A 21144-nucleotide genomic window follows, 5' to 3' on the forward strand; every position below is an offset into this window, starting at 1 on the left:
CTTTAATTTTTCTCCTTTTTATTTCATTTTACGACCACGGGGCTGGTCAGTTTTAGCATTTGCATTCGGAATGTATTGGACTAGTCACGCACAGACGGTTTTCTGATTGGATTGGGCCTTACGCTTGTTGACGTCGTGCCCCTGTTCTGTGGTCCAGATAGGGTTGAGAAGGGCTTTACTAATGCACACTTTGCGTATTTTGACAAGGGAAAAGAAACCGAACTGAAGTGTGTTGAGTGCGCTGATAGAAATCTTCACGGATTTCCAAAGCAAACGCACAATTTTTCACCGCATTGTTTTGCAAGGTTTCAATATATTCGTGTTCCATTCCAGTTGTTTACTAAACGCCGATATACAACCTTTTAGTGGTGAAGCTTTCAACATGTTCCATACCCAGTTTGTTCCACTCTTTAATCATTTATCATTTTGGCTTTTCTTAAGTTTTCTATTTCAACTGTTTCATTCCTCTACATGATCTCCCATGTTCCATCTCAATTTCTTCCCTTGTTAGCAATTCAAATTCTCTTCACTTGCTCTCGAAATTCCACTCTTTGTCTATTTGCTGTCTTTTCTAATTGACTTCATTAGCCTGGTGCAACTGCCGTCGCCCTGGCATTCCATTAGCCAAGCCAGTTTCCACCTCATTTCGTTTATTTTGCACAATTTTCCAAACACTTCAAAACTGCATGCAAAGTGTCAGGCACGTTAATATGGCCACATCAATCCTAATCTGAATGAGCGGCACATTGACGAGCAACTTGAGTGGAGCGAGCGAGGCAGCGGTGCTGTAGAAGCAAAAGTCGTTCGCTCGCTCAGTCAGCCAGACATTTTGCTAATGAACAACTGGGCTCATTGTCTGGCCAATAAATGAGTAAGTGGAAGAGGCAGTAGCCGTGGTCCCCCTGGCTGCGGCTGCAACAGTGGCAGTGGTAGAGGCGCTGGTAGAGGCGCTGGTAGTGCCAGTAGCAACACGCCAGCTGACAACTGTTTTCTCGCACGAACCTGGCACATTTATCAAATTAAACATTGGCCCAGTCTCGGCTCGAAGGCGCTGAGATTGCAGTGATTGCAGCGGCCGGACAAGCTCAGTTTTTGTTGCACAGTTGCGGACACAGAGCGAGAGCACAGAAGGCAGCCCTTAAACCCCTTTGTCTCCGTTCCCTCTCCACCAAGCACTCGACACATTGTCCAAGCTGGTGCTAAATTGTCAATTTTTGTGTGTGTCTGTCTCTCTTTCTCTGTCTCTGTGTCTCTGTGTCTCTCTGTGTGTGTGTGTGTGCCACAAGCGAGAGTTAACGAGCTGCTGTCATGTCATAGCAAAATTGTCACCGTCCCCTTAATTGCAGGACAAACAGCGATCCCAACAATTTAGACATTAGCTGTTGAGTCCAAAGCCGCAGCTCAAGTGCCAGTTACAAAGGTTTTAATTATGTCGATGTATTTTAGTTGTCTCCGTGTCTCTCTCGCTCTCTCACTTGCTCGCTTTCTGTATCTCTGTGTGTGTGTGAAAGAGAAGCAAGCGAGCACAATAACTGGATAAATAACCAACAATAAAAATGTCTGTGTGTCGGTCAGAGTCGGGTCATGGTTGGAAAATGGGTTACAGCATACTGTACACATATATCTAAATATATATAAAATAATAATGGGAACCTGGAGCACTACAGACGGTCGTAATAGACTGTATAATGCGCTGTTAATAGCTGAAATCGAAGTGAAGCTAGGCAAGGATAGAGTTTTGAGCTTATAGAGTAACTATGGATGGCTATTATATTATTCTTCTACTTGAGGGATCATTAGAAAAGATCAAACAGACTTCAATTTGTTTAGTAAAAGATATTAATATTGAAAATAATGTCTAGAAGAAGACGAACGAATTCAGATACCTATTTCAGGCACTCTCAGCTTTTTCTGTCTGTCTCCAAATCTCTGCAACAAATATGCCCCATTTCGGCTCAATTTACAGTGCATGAAACACAAGTGTGTATGCGGCTGTCCAAACTGTCGAAAGTTTGAAATTGACTCCCTGATGGTTTGGGTTTTCTCTTTTTTTTCGGGTCTCTTTTTTCGTACCAGAAGTCACATAGAAAACAAAAAGTCGAAACAGAACAGAAAAAAACAACAACAACAACAACAACAGCAGCAGCAGCGAAAAAGTTGTACAAATACAACGTGCAAGCAATACAAACACAAATAATTAACTTTTAACAATTTCAAGCGCTCTCGCACTCGCCCTCTCTCGCTCACTCTTTATAAACGGACGGCCAACACCCATAGAACAAATAGAGTGAGTTGCATAGAGCTCGAAAAAAAAGTATGTATGGAAAAATAACAAAACATAATGGACAGTAATAATAATAAGTGCAGCAACAATACAGAGCAATAACAGTTAAAATGATTAACACTTACACACACACACACACACAAGCAGATGTCTGGTGTGGCAATCATTGCGCATGTGTGCGTGCTTCTGCTACGCTTTTCACGCTTCAGAGCGAACAGCAGAAAACAAACGAAATATAGGTCTAATAACATTTTGTGGCAAATTAAAAATAAAACAAAAAAACCAAACTTAAACTGAAAATGGAAAAAAAAAATCAAGAAACCACAACTGAAAATAGCTTTGGAAATGTTAAGAAATAACGAGATGAAGAAGAGGAAGAGGAGAAGCGCGCAGAAGAAACACAAGAAGTTGTAGAAAGAGAACAAGCGCCAAGTTATAATGAACAAAAATGGAAACTAGTCGAGCAGAATCGAGGAACCGGTTCGTGAGCAACAACTTGGCAACTGTTTGACTCAGTATACAAGTTGCTCCACGTATGTGAGCGTGTGCGTGTGTGTGTGTGTACCTATGAGCTACACAAAAGTTTAGCATTTAGATATGAAAGATAGCAGCTGCCTCTAGCGGGTGTGCGGCGGGAAGGGAAGGGAAGCTACGCAGAAGCTTTGTTCGCGTACAAGTTGTAAACATGTGCTTGGGTGAGGCTGAACAGAGAAATAAAATATAATAAAATATACTAAAGACGAACATGCCATAACTCTTGAAGGGCGAGAGTGAGAGCACCAGAAATACAGAGAGAGAGCGAGAGAAGGAGAGGGAGCTAGCGAGAGTCTTTGAACTTTGAACAGGGCGATCCAAGCTGCGGTTGCATACCTAGCAACAGCTGAAGAAGGTGTGATATGATATATATATGTATGTACATACATACATAGATACATAATCTGTATGTGGAAAAGTGTTGCAAAGCTCGAGAACACGTTTTACTGAAGCGTATTCTCTCTTCTTTAGAAAAGAAAATGGTATTGGGCAACGGCTATTTGACATTTTAGCTTTAACTTCAATTAGAAATTTTACTGCATTTTACAGTAACTGCTTTGTGTAGTTCTCATGGTTTAAGCTTATTGTTTTTGACTAGATAAGTATGATAGTAATAATTTTTGTAGAATGCATTTAATTGTATTTCTAATTGTTTTTATTATTTATTTAATACTTCATTTATTATCGATAGCTCTATAGCTCTACTAATTCTCATTACTTATTATCATAGCTCATTGCTCATTACTCATTAATCATTACGCATTACGCATTACACGTTACTTTCTACTTATTACATATTATCATATCTCATTACTCTTTACTCATTACTCATTATTCGTTATTCATTACTCACTACTTATTACTTATTGATTATTATTCATTACTCATTACTCATTATTCATTATTCATTATTCATTACTCATTACTCATTACTCATTATTCATTATTCATTATTCATTACTCATTACTCATTACTCATTACTCATTACTCATTACTCATTACTCATTACTCATTACTCATTACTCATTATTCATTACTCATTACTCATTACTCATTACTCATTACTCATTACTCATTACTCATTACTTACATCACTCGGGACTCAAGACGTTTTAGATTCTATTCAATAAATATTACTCATTACATGATACACTGCCCATTGTCTATCATTCTTTACTTAGCATTCAACATTTATTACCATGTCTATTATAAGCATATTTATGCTCACTTGAAGTTATTTCAATAAATTTCATTCATATTGTTAATAGGTCAGCTATGTAGCTATATGGGCACTTCCTGTTATATTCAATAATTAAATTAATTACTAGGAATTATAGAGAGCTTCCCAAACCATTGCATGCTATTTTTTTCTTCCTCTGTGCACCTACATATGTATATATTTATTTGTATATATGTATATATTTATTCATAATATTATTAATATTTATTTTAAGTTGTGCTCGGTTATTTGCACAGTTGTTCTATTTATTATCTCTGCCATTCATTGTTTGGACAAAAGCATTTTGTTTTGAAATAATTATTAATTATAATTCACAGCATTGCACTTGCATTATTTTCAATTATTTCGCATTCTGGCAGAAAGGTAAACAGGGTAGCTCCATGGGTAGCCGAGAGAGGGGGGCGTGGTTGGGCGTGGCAGCGGGGCTCTAATGCGTATATGCTCATTTGGGCATGTAAATTTAATTAAAATTGCACATCTAATTATGTTATAATATGCCAAAAATGCATTCGAAATGCTACATGCCGCATGCTGCATGTCACTGCCACAAGCCATGCCCACACTGTGAAATAACAATTATGTGGACCGCCCCACACTCCCACACTCGGTCCGAATGATTCATTTAGCAAGTCATGTCACAGAATAGATGGAAAAATAATAAAATTGTCTATATTGATTAAAATTTAATCAGTTTGACATTTGCACAATAGCATCAAGTGGCATGTGGCAAGCGGTATGTGGCATGCGGCATGTGGCTACTATATTGTGGGCTTTTATTAAAATTTAATTACATTTTTAAGCAGCTCGGCCAATTCGAATGTGCCATAACTCTGGTTGAGCAATGAGATTTTGGCCAGCCAATGTGATATTATTTAAACTAACTAATTAGCATTAGCAAGAGAGAGAGGGAGAGGGGGAGAGCTGCAGCACACCGTTCGATTAGATGAAGACAAGTTGAAACTCTGGCGCACAAAGCAAATTGCATTGGCCACATGTGAATTATGCCACACATATGCCCAGAGATCTACGCATATATATGGCACAATAAACTGCCCTTATCTGCACACAAAGTGTGTGTGTGTGTGCATGTGTGTGTGCGTGTGTTACACAGAATGTTGATATTGATAAGAGCTCCACTGGCAGAAAGCTTATCTAATCGCATTTACCCAATGCGACCACAACAAAATCAATGTACACAAATATGTCAAATGTATGCGTGTGTGCGTCTGTGTGTGTGTGTGTGTGTGTGTGTGCATGTGTGTCTGCCCCAAAAACGAGAAGCGTCCAATAATAATGGAAATTACAAATTGTTGTTGCACAGGTGCATTGTGTTATCAGGTAAACGTGGCCTAAATCAAAGCCAACACACGCACACACACATACACGAAATAGCACAAACAAATACAATCAATTGTGTTCGATTGTGAATGGCATTTGTGAATGCATTCAAACTGAAAACACAGACCGTATCCATGACTAACAACAGTTTTTTTTTTTCTCTGTTCTTAATATGCCGTTTGCCAAATGAAATACTTTTAGCCAATAACTTGCAATAGCTAACTGGACAAGAGACAGAGAGACATAGATAGATAAATAGAGAGAGAGAGAAAACTGTTTTCTCTCTGCGTGACTAATTACGAGCGGCGATTCGACTTGAATCGTGAATCGAATATGAGCTTATGAATCATTGATAGACTCATACTATTTTTTATATTATACGCACATATACAATATATAAGTCTATATATAGGTCGAGCTTAGCTACAATTATTGTTGTTATCAAGTGCATAAAGGAATAGAACGTATTTCGTGGAAAATATAAATACGTGAGACTGAACTAGGTCGTCATGTATGAGAATTTTATATAGTATAAGCAGCAATTGCGGAAGCTGATTCAGATCGTCATGAATTGTGTCTAGCTTACATGGAGAAATTTAAATAAACTTTAAGTAAACTGGGCAGTATTTTAGAATAGCTTAGATAGAATTTTAAGCAAGAGCAGACAAAATCTAAAGTGAACAATGCGAAGAAGAAGAAGAAGAAGAAAAAGAATGAGCATGAGAGACTGTAGCTAGCATAACATAGACGATCTCAACAGATGTAGAACAACTGAGTAATCCGTGAGGGACTAAGAGTACTCAACTACTAGATATGTGAGTATTACGAGTATTAAGAGAGTTAAGTTTTCAGTACTTCACGATTAGATAAAAGAGTTTTGTGATTATCAGTGACTGTTGAGTATTGTGAATTAGAGTAAACAGCAATGAGAGAGTAATAATAGAGTACTTTATCAGAAGCTAAAAATAATCTCATAGTAAACTATTTACTGCTGTGAAAAGTTGAGGTGGTAAGGGCAAATGACTTCGACTAGAACAAAGAATATATATTTTTATTATACACATGAAATAACTGATATATGAAAGAGAGAAAAAGGCGGCTATTAAAACTAACTAAAGTAGGTAAATAACTTCAATAGACAGTTAGTCATAAGTTTATATAAATTTATTATGGGATTATACAGATTGTTTATGGTAAAGTTTACATAGATTGATTACGGGATTCACTCATAATACTAAATATATTAAGTATAAGAATTGTGAACTTCATCTACTCGCAACTGCCTGTACCCAATGCACTACCAATAAGAGAGTTGTTACATATATATGTTTTGCTTACAGTTCGAACTGTAAGTCAGGTCTTGTATTTCTCTCATCATCTGATGTACTTACAGAAAAGTTTTCTCTTTTATTCAGCTCTTAGTGCAAATGCTCCTGTACGTGCTCATATAGACAATGCGTACAAATCGATCAAAAGTTTGTCTCACTGTAAGCCGTCAACTGTAAACTGTGCTCTACTTAAGGAAGTACAAGCTAACACACACACACACACACACACAGAGACACGCGGAGACACATGCACACGCATACACACACCCTTGACAAACTTCCAACTTTTCTTTATTGTCTCGCAAATGTTTCATTGTTTGTTACATATATACATGCATACATATATACATATATGTATGTATGTAAGGGGGGAGCTTGTGTCTGCTATTATATTTAATTTGCCTGGCATACGCTTTGTCAATATCGCACCACATAGCTCTCCTGTTCCCTTCCTCTCCCCCTCTCTCTTTCTTTCTCTCTCACACACATTCTCACTTGCTCGCTTCTAGCCGTTACCCAACGATCCGTATGTGCCTTTTGCCCAAAAAATTTCAACATGGCTCAAACCATGGCCAACTTCCTGTGCCACACACACACACACACACACACACACACACACACACACACACATCGACACAGTGACATATAAAGCGTTACACAAAGCTGCATTTTATACATGTTAAAAAAGTTGTCGTTCGGAATTGCCGTTGTTCTTGTTGTTGTCGTCGTTGTTGCTGCTGATGCTGATGATGCTGACATTGTTCCGTCATTTTTCAGCAAATTAGTCATGAATTTGTTTATTTTATTTGCCACAAATACTCCGCTTGCCGCTAATGCGCTCAAAATGGCAGGGGAATATGCCCGAAAAGGAAAAACGACACCAATTTGTGCCACATAATCCGCAATTTGTGTGAGTGAATTCGAAAGAGAAAATCAATAGCCAGAGCTATTGCTGCGCTGCCAATCTGACCGAAGGCATCCAAAGCAGAACCAAAGCAACCGACCAAATGAGCTGCAAATTTAAAGGCGTCAAGAAAAAATGTGAAAAAAAAATGAGAAAAAAATGGGCGACAAGCAATTAAAAAGCGGAAATTGAATAAAGCAAAAGCAAAAGCAAAAGCAGTAGAAGCAACAGCAGCGGCAGCAGTAGATGAAAGGGAAAGACAACAAAAAAAAGTTAAGAACAAGTAACTGGGCAAACTCTGCTCGCTGCGTGGCTGGAGGCGCGCCTAAGCCTTTGTCTTAAGCCCATTCACCTGCGAATTGCTTTGGGCCAACAGCATTTGCTCAACTCGCCCAGTTTCAGTTTCAGTTACAAAAATTTTGTTTTCTAAGCTCGATAAAAAAATATATATACATACATATATACAACAAAAAAAGGTGGAATGTTGAGTCCAAGTCCAAGCACGGGCACAAAGCAAGGCAAAAACTCGAACGAAACGAGGATGTTATGAATATGAATGAGAGTTCTGTCTGTGCTGCTTCTTATATGCAGCATGTACGTGCAATTACCATACGATGAAATGCTAAGAGCAGAATATGCCCTCTAAACTACAGAGACTACATAAATACGCTATCATATATAGAGCGCAAGATATATCTATTTATAGAGGAACTATGTATATACATATGTATGTATGTATTAATATTAAATTAATTTATGAAAATAAGATGTTTTGAAAAGAGTATTATTTAATATATATATATATATATATATATATATATATATATATATATATATATATATATATATATATATATATATATATATATATATATATATATGAATATTAATATGAATTGTTTTTTTTGGATATTTATAATATTATTTATAATAAAAAAAAGAGCTGTTATAGATTTTACTCTCAAATTATTAATATTTGTATTATTATATTTGTATATTACTTTCTAATAATTTGTTGGGCTTACGACAAGCACTCAATTTTTTTTTCAAATTTTTTTTTTTTCTTTTTTAAAGATACATATATTAAGAGATGTTTCATAATATTCATTTAATAATTTTAATATTTTTAAATTTATTTATTTATTTATTTTTCAAAATTTCTTTTTACAAAAAAAGCAAATCTAACTTTTTAATGATTAATTTAATTTGTTTCTATATATTAAAAAAAATAAAAATAAATATATAAATATTTAACAAAAAAATAATTAAATATATTTGCTATTTATTTTTAATTTTTATTTATGTTTTTATATTAATAAAAAAAGTTCGATTTAACTCAAAATCATGAAAGATTTTTACTTTTTTTTTTAAGTTTTCTCTTTTCTTAAAGCTTACAAAAACTTTTCCTATAAAAATCCATATATACATACATATATGGTTTTTATTATAATTTTTTTCAGCTTTTTTCCTCTGTCAGTTTCAATTACATGCAAAGTTCAACAAAGTTGATGTTTTTGCCTGGCATATCATATCGATAACAGCTTTTCGATATCGATACACACATATGCACAGACTGGATGCGATATCACTTAGCAAGTAATGCAACAGTCTTGCAAAAAAGAGTAGCTGAACAAATGCAGCCGTTTTGCATTGCCAAACCAACAAATATCAAGTATTTATTTCTATGCATGCTGAGAGAGACAGAGAGAGAGAGAGAGAGAGAGAGCGGGCATGCCTCAATTTGCGGCCATTAAAATGCACAAGTTGCAAGCAAAGTTGTCTTTTGCATTTGACATTTGGTTATTTTGTGCCATAACTAATACGCCGCGTATGCAGCAAGTTTTTCTAAAGAAAAGATGGGCCTAAAAAATTACAGTCTGAACACACACTCTCCCACTCAGACTCACTACTGCCCTCTCTCTCTCTCGTTCTCTATAGAGCGACGTCCAGCAGCCCATTAAACATTTATAATTACAAGATGCCAGCTCTGATGTGTGTTTGGCCATAAAAAAAAAATACTAAACGAAGCGAAAGCAACACCAAACAATGTTAAAGTATTCAGTGTAAAGTGCCAGAGAAAGAGCCAAAGAGCAGCGGCTGCATTGCGTTAAGCTGCATCAGCTTGCAGCAGCAGCAGCAGCAGCAGCAACAGCAGAGGCAGCAGAAGCAGCGGCTGCAACTGAAACCGAATCAGAATGTGAATCAGAAGCTTTAGCTGTTGCATTTTTTGGCTTGTTTTACGGCGGATTTTTGTTGCTTTGCATACAATTTGCAAGGCAACGGACTAAAGGGATTGGGGCCTGGGCGTTGGAGGCGGCAGGAGTTGTCAGCTTTCGACACACGCTGGGCGCCATTTGAAAGGTTTTGCCTGCGGCAGAGGCTAAGCACAACGTGAACAAAAAGTGTCTGTCTTAAAGTCACGTCATGTTCGTGTGTTTCATGGGGTTTTGTGCCTTGAGCGAGTGCAGAGTTGGGCTGTGGTTGGGGGATGCGATGGAATGGCATGGGGGCTAACTGTAATGAGACAGCTGCTGCTGCCGCCCGACTCTGTTAATGTTGTTAGGCAGCAGCAGCAGCAGCAGCATAAATAGCATCAACAGCAGCATCAACAGCAGCAGCAGCATCTTTTCAGCTAATGAGAATGGAAGCCGCCATGTGCGGCCCTCGCTGCATGGGCTCACAAAATTTTGTGTGGCGTAATAAGAAGCAAACCGAGAAAAAACAAGTAAGAAGACTCTAGTCGAGACTGCTCGACTAGGAGATACCCTGAACCCTTCAAGCTGATATTCCTATCATTCTGCACTTCTTTTATGCACACACACATACATTTACATGCATCCACCCCCACGCGCCCGCGCTCCGCTAACTGCGCAGTAAGCAGCGACTGCGCTTGGGCTGCGCTGCAGTGTGGACAATAGTATGAGAATTTACTTGGTGAATAACTTCTTTTGTAAACATACGATCTTAATGAAACTTTCTGGGCGTAATTATATGTTCAAAATGTGTGTACATTCTAAAGCACAAGTCTCTAGTACTTGAAATACGTTTTTTACAAATTGGGGGCGAAGGGGGCGTGGTATCCGAAATCTGTTGATTACAAAATGTTTGTATTCATCATATATATATACACAGTAAATCTGAAGTCTCCACGTCTAATAGTACTCCAATGAGGCTCAAAAAACAAAATCAATTTTTCGATTATTCTCGATAAAAAAGTTATCGGATGAGTTATCGAAAAAATAAAGCAAACTCGTACTGCGTATGGTATACACGAGTATGCACAAAAAATTTCAGCTCTCTAGCTCTTATATCTTCTGAGATCTCGGCGTTCATACGGACGGACGGACGGACGGACGGACGGACGGACGGACGGACGGACGGACGGACGGACGGACGGACGGACGGACGGACGGACGGACAGACGGACAGGGCTATATCGACTCAGCTCGTCGTGCTGATCAAGAATATATATACTTTATGGGGTCTACGATGATTCCTTCTGCCTGTTACATACTTTTACACAAAAACATTATACCCTGATTTCCCATTTTCAATGGGTTCAGGGTATAAAAATGAAAGAAAAAACTGAAAAACATTGAAGGATTTTAATTAAATAGGCTGCTAGGCGCTGGCAAGTTGTAAATTTAAACCAGCCAACAGTAGTAGATGGAGCCCTTAAAGGCACACACTCCCACAGATACCCACATACCCACACACACACACAAGAGAATTGCGAGTCAAGAGAGAGAAGGAGACTTTCGTCTTTTTAATGCTAGGATGTATCATGAGCACCTTTATTGTACACATAACTCTTTGAGCCTTTCATTACGAGCAGAATATTGAAGATTGTGGAATGCCTAAGAGCCAAGCATGCAAGCTACTCAGCAGAAGAGGAAGGAGAAGAGAAGAAGAGGAAGAGGAAGAGGAAGAAAAAAACCAGAAAAGTAAATTGCAGCTTAGGTGATTTATGTGGGAACAGAACATATTTTTTGAAGACCCGCATAATTAGAAATTAAGAAATTTCACTTGATGACAAAAATTTAAAAATTCAAGAATTTCTTGAAAAGAATTTAAGAAAAACCAAATTAATTTAAATTTCTTAAAAAGAAACTCAAATTGAATTTGAATTTTATGATCTATAAAGAGAGAGTTAAGTAACCATGACATAATTTTAGAGTTTTGTTCTTTAGAAGAAACTGAGAGGCAAGAAGAGCGCATAAAATTTGAATTTGAATTTTATGGTGTATTCGGAATATATTATCCTCCACTTAAAGATGTCTAGAAAGTGATTCTATAATATAAACTATTCCCAAAAATAAAAATTGTTTAAAAATGTATTTTAATTAAGTTTTAATCTAACAAAAATCTTTAATAGATTTAATTTCCAACTAATTAATCCAATATCAGAAAACTTTTCAAAATCTTCCAAGCCTGATGTTGCTTTCATTAATTATTGCCGAAGAGCCAAACAAGCAGACAACTCGCAGCACAATGGCTTCATTAAAAGCCGAGTTACTTGGGCACATTTGACCTTTCCCGGCTTAAAAGCGAAGCATGCGATGACGAAGCTCAAGCTGTTGCCCACACAAAGGTCACAGAGCATTCGCCTGACGGTTCGTTGGTCTCAGCCGAAGTCTTTCGGCTGTGGAGCCTACGAGCATGCGCAGTACGGCAAGGTATCCAAAATAATCTGTATAAACGGGTCACTCAGCAGGCGGAAAAAACCGCCAAATTGTAAAAAAAAACAAACTCACGCGTGACACGGGACACTAAACGATATGGTCAGCTTTTTCTAAGAGTTTTTAGCACGACAATGTTAATCAATCATATTTGAAATATTTTTACAATGAACCACTTCAACTAGATATTTTATATAGAAATTACTAGCGAGCAGGTTTTCTATGAAAAAATGTGACACACACACACACACCTACACATGCACATGCATACTGAACAGAAAAAGTCGTGTGTGTGTGTGTGTGTGTGTGTGTGTGTGTGTGTGTGTGTGTGTGTGTGTGTGTGTGTGTGTGTGTGTGTGTGTGTGTGTGTGTGTTTCAATCAGTGCTTATAAATAAACGTCTCACTGCCTCGTGATATCATCTCGAGCTTCGCGCGCGCTCTTAACTTTTGTGAGTTTGGCTTACCTGCTAAGATGGCTGCCAGAAATACAAAAACGATCCGTGACATTCTGTTGTTGTTGTAGATTCTTCTTGTGCTTCTTCTTCTTCCTGTAATCCTTATGTGTGCACTTTTATAAGTATTTTATGTGACTTTTGCCCTGGCAAGGCGTTTCTTTTTTTATTATTATTATGATTTTATGTTTGAGGTTTTTTGTTGTTGTTGTTGTTTTTTGCCTTTTGCTTTTTTTCACTCTCGCGTATTTGGCAAAGAGCTTAGTGATTTTTGCCGTTGCTACTGTTGTTGTTGCTGTTGTTGTTGTTGTGCTTTAGCTTTTCAAGCATTAAATGTGTCGCTTTAGCTGAGCTGAAGCAGAGCACTGAACACTTTATGGCCGCTGCAGCCTTTGTATGTATATATATATATATATGTGTGTGTGTGTATGGATGTGTATGTGTGTATATTTTATATGTGTTTACTTTTAGCGCGCACTGTTGACAGCTCAAAAATTTGATGACGAAATTTTTGCGGGTTTCTCGCTTTTTTTTAACTAAAAATTCTGGCACAAAAAATATATATTTTATATGTATGTATATTATATATTTATATATTTATGTATGTATTTGATTTTTGTATGCAACTGCCAATTGGCACAGCTAACGCGGCAGAACGCAAGTCCGGCTGACTAGTTGGCCAAGACGCCGAGACGGGCACAGACACAGATACAACGATTGCGATTGCGACTGCGACTGCGACAGCAACAGCTCCTCTACAGATACACACGCACAGCGCACGCTACCAAAACGAAATGACGTTATGAATTTGATGACGTTGAGCGTGGAACGTTAAGTATTCGGCTTTACCGGTAAAATATATATACACGCACACGCACTAACACATCAATGCGCGCGTATCTGTTCTCTGTATAAATGTGTGTGTGGGTGAGAAACGACGAAATCGAACGAACCGACTGCCCGCCGAGTCAAGCCAAACAAAATAAACGAGCGTGCGAAACGAAACACGAACACGAGTCGCACAGCGCACACGAACGAAATGGCGTTGTCGAATATTAAAATGGGAATTCGGCTGGAGAGCGAACGAAGCGTTGAATGCAACAGTTACCAACAGACTGAGTGTATCTGTTTCGATGAAGTTGCCAAACGGCTACGCAGCGGCAGCAGCAGCAACAGCACACACACACACACACACACACATACAGCGACGCCGCGTTCATTGCACACACATATGCAGCGCTCATACACACACGCATATGCAGGCAGCGCAGCACACCCTAGCAACATATTTCATGTGCGCTTGGCAACATGCGCACCAAGCTAGCAACATTTGCTGATGTTGCTAAGGCCATGGCTTGTTGTTGCTGCGTGCCGTGTTCCACTTTAGCTGCGGCATCGGCTGTGGCATCGACTGTGGCATCGACTGTGGCATCTTTTGTCCGTTTGATTTGAATTTGTTTGTCCCTTGTACATGCTGCAGCTGTTGTTGTTGTTTGTTTGTTTGCAGCCGCATTTCTATCTACATGTCGCATGATAATCTGTGCTTTTTGTTTGCTGCCACCCGCTGTGTGCGTTCGGTCCACTGGCAAAACAAATCGCGAACTGACCTACATGATTAGCTGCATCACAAATCGGGCACACACACACACACACGCACACACATGCAGCTAAATCAATTATGAACAGCAATCGAAATATGCATATTGTATGACGAGTTCTCTGCGGGCATCTCTGGCGCCATCGAGTTATTTATTGTGGCACATAACATATTCATTTTGCTCAGCGCCACCGCCAACCGCCACCGTCATCCAGCAGCGTGCAGCACACGTGGCCAATAGCATTAGCAACCTTTTAAATTTAATCGAACCTTCTATTTTTTCAACAAAACTCGCGCGCGCTTTGAATGCCCTTTGGCCATATTTTTGCATACGCTTAACCAAAACCAAAGCATTGGCTAAAATACATGTATACCCTGTAGCGCTGGCAGTGAGAGAATGCTGTATGCAACTTCTCTGAGTCTTTTCAGTTGATTTAAAAGTGAGTTTATAATGTTTCACGAGCATTTTATTTAGTTAATAATTGAATGGAGAGCAAAGAACAGCTCGAATTGATTGCTTTTTACAGGGTATTTCAGTGTTACTTGCTTGATATCTCGTTATTTACTAAAATTTGTATATTTTGTGCATTTCTTCTGTTTAGAATTTAAGAATTTTCTTTTTTCTTTTTCATTAGTTTACCGAGTAATTATTAATTGGATTATTTAATTATTGCTTCATGCTCTCATCCGAAAAATCAGACGTATTTCCGTAATTTTACTCATAGTTTGAAGTATTATACTTTGCGTTGCATCTGAAAATGTATTTAAAAAGGCTGAAAAATATTAAAATATATATAAGATTGAGAAATTGAAAGAAGAGAAAATTTATATTGAATATTGAATGTCACATGCATTAAAATTATAAACATTAGTTCTTTCTGTTTTTAAATAATATGTAAAAAATTTATAATTATAATAAAAGTTTATATGTAAAGATTATCAGTAAACTTGTTAAAAAAAAATTAAAATACATTTTAGTGATCTTTTTTATTTTATTTTCTTTTTTTTTTTTTGTGTACCTGTTAATATTTTTTATGTACTTTAATGATATAATATAAATATATATTTTTTGGAATTATTTAAGTAATTTTGATGAACAAATAATTTAATAAAGACTTACATATCCAAGAGATTACTCATCCCTCTACCTCTCTCTATCTCTCTCTCTCTCTCTCTCTCTCTCTCTCTCTCTCTCTCTCTCTCTCTCTCTCTCTCTCTCTCTCTCACTCTCTCTTTCTCTCTGTCTATCTCTCAGCAGATGTATAGGGCATCACTGAGTCGCTCAATTGAATTTTCTACTAGTTTTTGTTGCTGTTCTTGTTGTTGTTGTCGATGGTTGTGCATTTTGCATGCAATAAAAATATCGCATGCTGTAAAGAATGTGAGCAGTGTGCAGTGCACTGGAAATTGTAAATTCATGTTATGGCCAGGCGACGGCACTATGGAAATAAGCGAGCAGCGTAGAGAGAGGGATGAAGCGAGCGAGAGTAAGGGAGAGAGGGATGGTGAGGGAGCGGGAGATTGAGGGCGAAGGGTTGAGAGTGATGGCGAAGGCTGCCTAGGATATGTTGTTGTAGGGGCTTCGTCACTTGGGCGAAGGCGTCGCTGCAAAATATAGTCCAGTTACTTGGTGCAATTGAGAGGGTCGAGAGAGTGAGAGAGAGGGAGAGAGAGGTAGAGAAAGCTAGTTGCGAACAGGCAGCATGTGTTTATTGCCAGCCAGAAAATGATGATTACACGTAATGTGTAAATGAAGGGGGCTGATGCCGACTGGCTGACTGGCTGACTGGCTGGCTGACTAGAAAGCGAAGGGCTCGAAGGGTCTACGCTGAGGCGTGTAAAGCCCCGGAAAAGCAGCCGGAAAAAGCAAAAGCAAAAACTAACAGACGTTGGCGTTGCCAATGGACAACTGCAGCGCCAGTGCCATATGCGTGTGTGGTTGCAGCAGGAGTAGCAGCAGGAGTAGCAGGAGTAGCTGAAGAACAAGTTGATGAAGAAGCAGCAACAGCCACAAGGCAGCCCGCCTGGCGACACGAACGAGCATCAGACGGAGCTAAATATATAAATATATATATATATATATATATATATATATATATATATATATAGACAAACAATGTCGGCTGGCTGAATGAAGGCGGCGAAACAAGCAACGGGCCAAGGCAAAGGATACAAAGCAGGAGTCGGCCACGTTGTAGTTATTGTAATTGCAAGTGTTTTGCTGCTTTGCCAACGAATTCACAGGAATTCCAGCTACAGCTGGAAACCAACTTCAAAATAAAATAGAAATAAAATAAAATAATGCCAGCTAAATAAGCCAGAGCATTCTTTGAGAGAGTGTTCAACCTTTATCTGTTACAAACAAATATCATTTTACTTAATTACACTCTGCTTATATACCTTTCTCTCTCTCTCTCTCTCTCTCTCTCCCTGTCCCTCTCCCGCTCTCTGCCAGTTTTAAATTAATTACGCTAGCGATTTTCAGCTGTAAGCAAGCTAAGATAAAAATGTTGGCTAGCAGATCTCTATGGCATCTGGCTTTCGTGTTTATCTACGAATTTCTCTCTCAAAAACTGTCAAAGCTAACATTTTTTATACACTTCTCTTTCTACTGGAAGGGCATAATGCGTTTTTGCTAATTTATTTAGCGTGCAGCAGGAGGCGGGCTGGAGCACAGTTGATTAAGACTATTATCTGTAAGTTCGTCATCGTGTGCATCTCAGGACCTACAATATAAGAGCGACAAAGTCCCTCAGAGCAAGTTTGTTTAAAATTAAATCGATATCTAATCCTAACCTATAAGGGATAGGTTATGAGATCTTACCAGAAATAAGTAAGTACTAAAAGTATATCTCATTCATCTCTACAGTGTACAAATTCATATATATGTGTATATATATAAATATATAAGTTACAACCTTATTACTTTTTCCTGGCCCTAAATGCACAAACTTCCCCCCAAATTGATGTACTCAAATCTTGTTTGATGGCTGAATTACGCTCTGCTTTGCTGCAATCAATAAGTTCCTCTGCCCCTGCTTACTTGAACTGTTGTTTTTCAGTCTCATAACTTGGCTAAGCTCAAAGCAAACCAATTCCCAGTTTCCATTTGAAGTTCTGGATCTATTTCTAGTTCAAATGCTGTCTCTATCTATGCAAACTGTTCATTATGTGCCATGATATACAAGCATATGTAAGAGCTGTTCTGTATGCATTTTATGCTAAGCCAAATATGGTATCCAATCATGTCACGCCCCTTGCGGCAATGTCAACGCCCACCCGAAAAAGCCCAAGTGAAACTCATTATAATTTCATTGCAAGTCATTTCCATAGTGTTTTTCGATAGCTAGAGAGGGAGAGAGAGAGAGTGGGAGTATGTTTCCGTGTGTGTGTGTGAAAGAGATGGCATATAAAAACAATAAACTGCAACATAATGAAATGAAAATCGCCTAGGAAGCAGGCAAGTAAGTACTCTATATATGTATGTATATACAATATAAAGTTACCAAAACATGCAAATTTAGCCAAACTGAGGGGGTTGAGGGGTGGCAGGGGCGTGACTCGTGGGCGAGCGCATTAAGTTGTCAGGCAGCTGGAATGTGAATGCGAATGTGAATGGAGATGCGAGTGGATGCGAGAGGAAGACCTTGCATTACAATTGAGTTACAGTTCAGTTTTTAGTTTTTGCGATTATTACGGCTAGCCGAAGGGTAGCCGGGGGAAGGCGTGGCAGGCGCTAGCACTAGAAAGGCCAAGCTGAAGCTGAGCTTGTACCGCGCTCATATTGTGCAAAACAATGAATTTACATGGATTTTTTTTTTTTCTTTTTGCAAAAACATATTTTTTGTTCGCCTTCCATTTTTTTTTTTTTTTTTTATCCCTGCTCGTTTTACATAAACAAGAACAAAATGCGAGCAAGGGGAGTTGCACACACACACACATACGTACATCTCTATATATGTGTGTATTTGACTGCACTTGGTCTCACTGCCACGCCCCCAATGTGGCTGGTTACAGCTGCAATGACTTTTAGGCCGTGGGCGCTGCGTTGGCAGCAGATTAAACTTCGCTTGTAATGAGAATTTTTCCAACTGTTGTTGTTGTTGTTGTAGTTGTTGCTGCTGCTGTGTGGGTGGCTGCTGCAGGCGACTCTTGTTGCAGTCGCTCTTGCTGCAATTGTTGCAGCTAGAAATGTAACCAGCAACGTCAGCACGTGCAACGCATCAGCGAAGGTTTTTTATTTCTTTTCTTTTCTCTTCTCTTTTTTTGTTGTTATATTTCATGTGTGTGTGTGTGTGTGTTTCGCCCAAGGGCGGCATAGATGGGCGTGGCACGCGTTTATCACAACCCAAAACGTCATTAGTAAGCGGCACATGAAAAACAAAACTTTTATGAGCGCATTTGAAAGTCAATTGAAGGCGAGCTGGGCTGGTCACCCACATACCCTGGAAAGAGCAAGAGCAACAGGTGTCTGCGCGACTATGGGCTAATTTGTCAATATATCAATTGCTATCGATAATTATAAGATGTTATAAACGATAACATAATAATATATACATTCTAATTGAAATCGTGGCGAGTACGCCACTTCAAGATACTCTGAGTTTCTAGATCTAATCGAGTCAACATATCGATTATTTCCGATCAATTAAAGATGATATTATCGATGACACAAGAATATATAGCAGATTAAAATTCAATTTTATTTCATAAGATCGCTGCAGTTCATTGTTGGGTATTCTCTCTCGACTGTGTGTGTGCTAGTGGGGAGTACACGACAGCGATTAGCAGCGATATTGAATATTATCCACAATTCTAAGTTTGAGCTATTTACTGTCTATGACAAGAATATATAGATTCAAATACGAATCCACTTCAGCTCAGGGCTGGGTATCTGCAAGCCGAAGATACTCGACTACAGCACTCTTCATCTTTTTCCATTACCTAAGCGCAAATCTTAGTTAAATACTATTGTCATTAGGCAGAGTGACAGTCTCTAGTTTTGATTGTGATTGATATTATTTAATTGAATAAATTCCACTTTGATTCACCTAATGGAACTCGCTCGATCGATAAACTTCTCTAGGGAACAGCTACAATTTTATATTGCGTAAATTCAAATTATTTGTGAATCACAATTGAAAGCAATGAACGATTGTTATACTTTGAATGCAAATGGAAATGGAGTTTTGTTGGTTCTAAGCAAATCTATGCAATAGCTAGGAGAAGGCATGGTAGAGCCCATAAAGATGATATATATATTCCTGTTTGGCACGATGAGCTGCCATGTCAATTGTGTTCTCATTCTCATAATGAACACTTCTTTATGCCATATTTAGTTTAAATGTATTATGTTTATCGCTTATCGATATAAATCGATACTTAGAGCTAATCGTTAAATGTAAAATAAGTACTGTCCGAGCTAAAGATTTGTAATTTACAGCAATTACTGCTTGGGAATGTCAGTGTACAGGGTATTTCTTGGTCTGGTATGAACATATCATATATACACATATATTTAACAATAAAAATTATTGAAGATTTGGGCTAGAAAGTCTTAATCTTATAAAAAATTTAAAAAAATATAAAAATAAAAATATATAAAAATACTTCTGACTAAGTAAGACGCCTTACCCTGTCAAACTTACGAGTTCTATAAATAATATCCCCAATTTCTTACAAGTCTAGCAAATCTAACTCATATGATGGACGTTTTCACAGCTGCGCTAGTCTACCCCATATCCACATTTCGAATACAGGGTATATTTTTGCCTGTCTCGGCTTTTGGGCATTGTTAACGTTGATGACGCTGAAGCTGACTGAAGCAGCCGCGTGCAACGTGCAGCGCGCAACGTGCAACATGTTGCGGTTGGGTGGCTCCAATTGGGACTCGAGTGAGCATAAATTCAAATGTGCTGCACGCCAAGCTGAGGGACTCGCAAGTGAATATGTGTGTGAGTGTGCGTGTGTGTGTGTGCCTCACTGTGTGTGACTCATGCGAGTAGATGGCGCAGTATCCGCAAAACTATTCGCACTCGGAGCGTGGCAACAAATTGAGATTTATGTGCGAAAGGTTTGTGTAAAAAGTTGCGCAACCTCAGCCAATTGTGTGCGTGTGTGCGAGTGTGTGTGTGTGTGGCCTGGTGACCGTTGCGGTATGGGGAAATATGGCAAATGGCAAAAATGGCTCTCACTGCGGAAAGAGCTGAAACAACAGCAAACTGGCAAAAGTTCGCAAAGTTGTCGCCGCTGCAACATTAGCTTGGGTCCTGCAGGGCGCAACAATCTCGGCCCCGCGCTGACATATGTTGGTAGAAAGTTTCCTTCAGTCGTCGTCTGCCAAAGGTTAAGGGCGTTGGGGATTTAGTTGGCTACATACTTCGGCTTATTTACTTCACGGCACTTGCACAGTTTTTGGCAGTTAACAAGCAACTAAAATGCGCAAAGTAATGCAAATGTTTTCCTCAAGCAGATGATTGCCAAAGTTGCCAAAGTTGCCAGAGTTGCCTAAATAAATTACACTTAGCACGGGGCAACAAGTTGCGAGTGCTTAATTGAGCAGCATGTTCTAAGACTGAAGTAAAGAACAAACACAACATCATCTAGCTGGGAGGCAACTGAAGAAAACAATGCAAGTTGCAGAAAGGAAATTCAATTTGCGTGGCTCAACATGTTGCCGTAAGAAAGTTTTTGAATAAACATAGTTGTTTGCTCAACATGTTGCTGCAGATCATTACGCGCAACATGTTAGACTGAACTCAACATGCTGCTCTGTGGGTATGCATG

The 21144-nt window shown here is 38.6% G+C and overlaps 1 protein-coding gene across 6 annotated transcripts in view; it reads right to left on the minus strand.

Moving 5' to 3' along the window:
* Positions 1-13888, minus strand: part of Fas3 (fasciclin 3) — a 103804-nt gene extending 89916 nt beyond the window's left edge. For 4 of the 6 annotated variants that reach the window (XM_030383741.2, XM_030383740.2, XM_089258466.1 and 1 more), the window contains exon 1: positions 12774-13887. In XM_030383741.2, the coding sequence (XP_030239601.2) occupies positions 12774-12816 (43 nt within the window). In that variant the 5' untranslated portion in view covers positions 12817-13887. Of the gene's footprint in view, positions 1-12773 lie in introns of all 6 variants that reach the window. The other 2 variants (XM_030383743.2, XM_089258465.1) reach the window with 2 other exon arrangements.
* Between the last annotated feature and the right edge of the window lie 7256 nt (positions 13889-21144).

Source organism: Drosophila navojoa, chromosome 3, assembly GCF_054131105.1.
Source record: "Drosophila navojoa isolate 15081-1374.11 chromosome 3, UAZ_NAV_1.0, whole genome shotgun sequence".
Taxonomy (NCBI): domain Eukaryota; kingdom Metazoa; phylum Arthropoda; class Insecta; order Diptera; family Drosophilidae; genus Drosophila; species Drosophila navojoa.